General features: G+C 69.2%; 1 protein-coding gene across 1 annotated transcript; it reads right to left on the bottom strand.

The window, feature by feature from the left end:
• Window positions 1–274: 274 nt before the first annotated feature.
• LOC137669348 (C-type lectin domain family 18 member A-like) lies at window positions 275–5,088 on the bottom strand. The gene is made up of 12 exons (XM_068411398.1): window positions 4,989–5,088; window positions 4,091–4,182; window positions 3,142–3,366; window positions 2,288–2,385; window positions 1,792–1,913; window positions 1,608–1,715; window positions 1,290–1,382; window positions 1,048–1,154; window positions 789–918; window positions 622–718; window positions 451–542; window positions 275–312 (listed from the first exon to the last, which is right to left on the bottom strand). Exons 1-12 carry the CDS (start codon window positions 5,086–5,088, stop codon window positions 275–277), a joined length of 1,302 nt encoding a protein of 433 aa, XP_068267499.1.
• Between the last annotated feature and the right edge of the window lie 218 nt (window positions 5,089–5,306).

Raw genomic sequence — 5,306 nt, forward strand, 5'->3', positions numbered from 1 at the left:
CTGCTGATGTAGAGCACGCACCCTTCTCACAAGGTCCCAGCGCCATGGGTCCCCTCAGACCCCCATCCCCTGTGCGGGGGAGCCGTGGGGGGGTCCTCCTGAGCCATGGTCTGGGCTTGGCACAACAGCAGGGTTCTCCTGAGCCAGAGTCCAGGCTTAGTGTGGCAGGGGGCTCCTCCTGAGCCACGGTCCAGCCTTGGCACAGCACCAGGCTCCTCCTGAGCCACGGGCTTGGCCCAGCAGCCAGCGCTGGCCGGTGGCTGGGGCTGCCGGCTCAGGGGTCCCGCTGCCACAGGGAGATGTGCTCCTGGGCTGCGACGGGATGCGGAGTGTCAGCGCCCACCCAGGGCTCCGGGCAGGGCTGGCAGCGGGGCACAGACCCAGGAGCCGGCAGCCCCGGGGCTCAGCACCCCCGGGAAGGTGCGGGAGGGCTCCCGGCTGCCCACTCACCGAACTGGCAGATGTACCGGTTTCGGGTCTTGCAGCGCTGGTCGTTCCAGTTGAAGGCGGCCGCCGCTTGCATCTCCACGCAGTTCCCGAACCTGCGGTGGTGGCACAGTGGTGGCACGGTGGTGATGCCGTGCAGAGGGCAGCCATCCTCTGTATCCACCGGGCACTTACCCCTGGTTGTCCGGCTGCCCGAAAGCGAAGCTGGTGAAGGAGGATGTCTCGCCCACGTCCCAGCGGAAGGTGGCCTTGGCTGGCTTGTAGGTGAGACCTGGGGGAGCGGGAGGTGGGGTGGCACGGCCGCCTGCACCCCGGGCACCCCGCACCCTGCCATCACTCACCGATCCAGAAGTTCCCGGTCTCGAAATCGGTGTCCGTCACCCTGTTACCGGTCTCCAAGCGGCTGAGGTAGAAAGCCAGGATGTCCTGGACCTTCTGGGTCCTGATGTGGGCCAGCATGGCCCCTTTCTCCTGCGGGGAAGGGAAGAGTCAGCCCCAAACACGTGGCCATGACCCATGCTGGGGAGCCGAGAGACGCACAGGGGGTCGGGTGGCATCTTTGAGGTGCAAAGGGGTGCCTGGAGGACCCCAGGGACTCACCTGGCACTTTATTTTGGCTCCGTAGTAGGTGTCGGCCTCGGGGGACACCATGAAGCACTCGCCGTCTATCTGCACGTCACAGGCGTGGAAAGGGAACCGGACCTTTGCTGTGGGCACAGGTAGGCGCCGGTGGGTCCCCGTGCCGCAGAGCCGGGCCCACCAGGGCACCCTGAGCCCTGCTGCGGGGGGTCCCTGCCCACAGACCCCCGCCATGACCCCAGAGCGGGTGGGCGCAGACTCACTGCCGCACTCGGCGCCGCCGTAGCCCGCGTGGCAGAGGCAGGAGCACTCCTGGGTCCGGAGCCGGCCGTGCAGGCACTGCCCGCTGCACCGCACTGCGGGCGAGGGGCCGCGTGAGCTGGGGGGCTCGGCGGGGCCCGTCTGCCCCGGCCGGGCTCGGGGTGCACGGCACGGGGCTGCGCCGAGCTGCCCACGCTGAGCTGGCCGTGCACATGCGTGTGCTGCACCCATCCGCACACGCATACACTGCACTGACACCGCACACACGTGCACTGTCTGGGCCGTGCCCACCCTCTCGTGGGGTGCGCGGGTGCCCTCACCTTGGCAGTACCTGCCCGTGTAGCCGCGGGCACAGGCGCAGCGGCAGCTGCTCACGTCGAGGCGCCCGCCGTTCCTGCAGCTCATGCGACAGGGGTTCCGCGGCACCTCTGGGTGCGGCACGGGGGCGTGAGGGGCTGCGGCGAGGCGGGGGGCGCGCGGGGGCCGGGGGCCGCCGGGACTCACCGCAGAGCCCCCCGCCGTGGTCCCAGGACTTGAAGCAGCCGGAGAGGGCGGCGGTGCAGAGGGAGCACCAGGGCCCCCGCTGGTAGGGCAGCACGGGCGCCCCCGCCGCCTCCCAGTTACCCCTGGCCCCGCAGGCAGCTGGAGGCGGGGCCCGGCTCCGTGCCCCGCCCACGCACCGAGCCACGCCCCCTTCGGGGCGAAACCCCGCCCACATCCACAGCCCCGCCCACACCGCCCAGCCCCGCCCACACCGCCCAGCCCCGCCCACTGCACCAATCCCCACCCACCACCAGGCAAGGCCCCGCCCACAACTCATAGCCCCGCCCACTGCCACCACAAGGCCCCGCCCACACCCCTCACCACGCCTCCCCATAGGCCAGCCCACACCCCTGAGGAGACCCCGCCCACACCTGCCGGCCCCGCCCCCTCCCGCCAAAGCCCCGCCCCCCGCCCCGGCCCCGCCCCTCCCGCCCCGGCCCCGCCCCCAGCCCCTTACCCCGGCGAGTAGCCGCAGGCGAAGGCCTCGCTGGGGCCGTGGCTGCCGACGCAGCGGTGCCGCCCGCAGCCCAGCCGCCCCGCCGTGGCCCACACCAGCTGCGGGACAGCGCCGTGACACCCCGTCCCCAGCCTGGGGACCCCCTCGGGCCCCGCATGGCCCAGGTGTGGGGGGATCAGGGGGCAGCGAGGGGCATCATAGGGCAGGGGGGACACCCCGGGGGACCAGCCCTGCCCTTGGTGTGTGTGGGTGTGGGGTGATCGGGGGACATCGGGATCAGGGGGTCATCATGGGACATGGGGGACACCCCTGGGGACCAGCACAGCCCTCCGTGTGCGCAGGTGTGGGATAACTGGGGGACATTAATGGGACGTGAGTGACCCCGCAGGAGACCCCAAGGGACCAGCCTTGTCCTTGGTGTGTGCAGGTATGGGGTGATCAAGGGACACCGAGGGGCATCGCAGGACATGGGGGACACCCCAGGGGACCAGCCCAGCCCTTGGTGTGTGTGGGTGTGGGGTCATTAGGGGACATCAGGAGGTCATCATGGGGCATGGGGGACCCCACAAGGGACCCCAGGGGACCAGCCCTGCCATTGGTGTGTGCAGGTGTGGGGTGATCGGGGGACATCAAGGGGCATCACAGGACATGGGGGACACCCCAGGGGACCAGCTCTGCCCTTGGTGTGCGTGGGTGTGGGGTGATCAGGGGACATCAAGGGGCATCATGGGGCATGGGGGACCCTACACGGGACCTGACGGGACCAGCCCTGCCCTTGGTGTGCGCAGGTGTGGGATAACTGGGGGATGTTAAGGGCCATCATGGGACATGGGGGGACCCCACAGGGGACCCACCTGGGTGTAATGGCGGCAGGTGGCATTGCTGGCACAGCGGCCCGTCCCGTAGTCGTAGCGGTGGCCCTCGGCGAACCAGAGCTCCAGCACGGCCCCGAAGCCCCCCGCGCCCGCTGGCATTAGGGTCTCGCTCCAGCCCAGCTGCGGGGCCGGCGGCGGAGCGGGGCCCTCCAGGCAACTGGCTGCCCGCGCCCCTGCCAGCCGCCCCAGCTCCTCGCTCCACTCCTGCGGGGTGTGCTGTGAGCCCCCCGGGGTCCCTGGGGACAGCCCTGGGGGAGGGGGTGCTGGCGACAGCGGGGAACCACCCAGAGGGTGTTTGGGGACCTCCAAGGGGGTCAGTCCAGGGGACGATCGGGGGACATCAGAGAGTCGACATGAAGGATGCTGCAAGGGACCCCGGGGGACCAGCCCTGCCCTTGGGGTGTGCAGGTATGGGATGATTGGGGGACATCAGGGGACATGGGGGATCCTAAAAGGACCCCTGGGAACCAGCTCTGCCCTTGGTGTGTGCTGGTGTGAGACAATTAGGGGACATTAAGGGCCACCACGGACATGGGGGTCTCCACAGGGGACCCCAGGGGACCAGCCTTGTCCTTGGTGTGTGCAGATATGGGGTGATCAAGGAACATTGAGGGCCATCACAGGACATAGGGGACACCCCAGGGGACCAGCCCTGCCCTTGGTGTGTGTGGGTGAGGGGTGATCAGGGGACATTAAGGGCCACCATGGGATGTGTGGGACCCCACAGGGGACCCCAAGGGACCATCCTTGTCCTTGGTGTGTACAGGTAGGGGATGATCAGGGAACATCAGAGGGGCATGGGGGACCCCACAAGGGACCCCAAGGGACCAGCCCTGCTTTTGGTGCTGTCCCCGCTCCCTGGGCATGGGGTGGGAGATGGATGGGCCACCCAAGGCAGGGGGGGACGGGACCTGGGGCGGGGGCTCACCAGCTTCTGCATGTTGGCAGCAGGGGGCTGCACTTTGCTCCTCAGCTTGTTGTGCAGCGAGAGCACCAGGAAGGTCTCCTTCGTGCTGAGAGCTGGGGGGGGACAGCAGGGCTTGGGGTTGGGGCCAAGGAGGTCATGGGTGCAAGTGCCTTCACCGTATCCCCGGCTGCGGACGGACCCGAGAGGCCCCCCGAAGGGTCCATCCGCAGCCGGGGATACGGGGAAGGCACCCGGGTCTCCATGGAGACTCGAGGGGACAGAAGAAAGCGCTTTGGGGCTGGGGAGGGGGGGTGTCCAGCCCGCTGAGCCCCTGTCTCGCACGGGTGGGCTGAGATCGCTAGGAATGTACCCACCTCCCCCTTCCCTGTCCTGCCAGCACCCAGACCCCACCGGGCTGGACCCAGCCCCAGGACCCCCCCTCCCAGCACCATCCCAGCCCCAGCCCCAGGACCCCCCTCCCAGCCCCATCCCATCACCAGCTCCATGCCCCCCATCCCAGCCCCCAGACCCCACCAGTCTGGACCCATCATCAGCCCCAGGACCCCCCTCCCAGCACCATCCCATCCCATCCCCTCCCCAGCCCCAAGACCCCCCCTCCAGCACCATCCCATCACCAGCCACAGGACCCCCCCCATCCCACCCCCAGCCCCAGGACCCCCTCCCAGCCCCATTCCACCCCCAGCTCCATGCCCCCCATCCCAGCCCCATCCCATCCCATCCCCAGCCCCCATCACCCACCGAGACCCCCCGTTGCCACCCCCATCACCCACCCAGCCCCCTACCCACCTGGCCTGGCCCCAGGGGACAGTGCTCAGGGTGCACCCACCCCCCCAAATCAGCCCCCCCAGGCCTTGTTGCTGCCAGCAGACCCCCCCCCCCCAGCCCCTCTCCCAGTTACCTCCTGGAGCCAGCGGGGCCAACGTCTCCGGAGCATCCGACCCTGTCTCACCCACCTTCCACGCCAGGAGGATGCAAACCAGCACCACCAAGAACTTCATGCAGGTACCTGGGGTGGGGGAACACCAAACCCCCACGACTCTGGGAGAAGGATTCGGGAAGGATGAGCCACCCCGCAGCAGCCGCGGCGTCGGGGCGAGCTCGGCCGTGGGCTTTGTGCGTGTGTGTGTGTCTGGGCTGTAGGATTTGATCCTATTCAGGACTCCAGACTCAATAGGATCGCGCTGCTCAGCCCGGACAAAAGCTTGACGGGTGAGTA

Source organism: Nyctibius grandis, chromosome 12, assembly GCF_013368605.1.
Source record: "Nyctibius grandis isolate bNycGra1 chromosome 12, bNycGra1.pri, whole genome shotgun sequence".
Lineage (NCBI taxonomy): Eukaryota > Metazoa > Chordata > Aves > Nyctibiiformes > Nyctibiidae > Nyctibius > Nyctibius grandis.

Coding starts and splice junctions, on each gene's coding strand:
- LOC137669348 (XM_068411398.1), bottom strand. CDS start 5,088: ATGAAGTTCTTGGTGGTGCTGGTTTGCATCCTCCTGGCGTGGAAGGTG. Junction 2,386..3,141: donor CCTGCCGCCATTACACCCAG/GTGGGTCCCCTG, acceptor GCTGTCCCGCAG/CTGGTGTGGGCCACGGCGGG. Junction 719..788: donor GACCGGGAACTTCTGGATCG/GTGAGTGATGGC, acceptor CCGCTCCCCCAG/GTCTCACCTACAAGCCAGCC.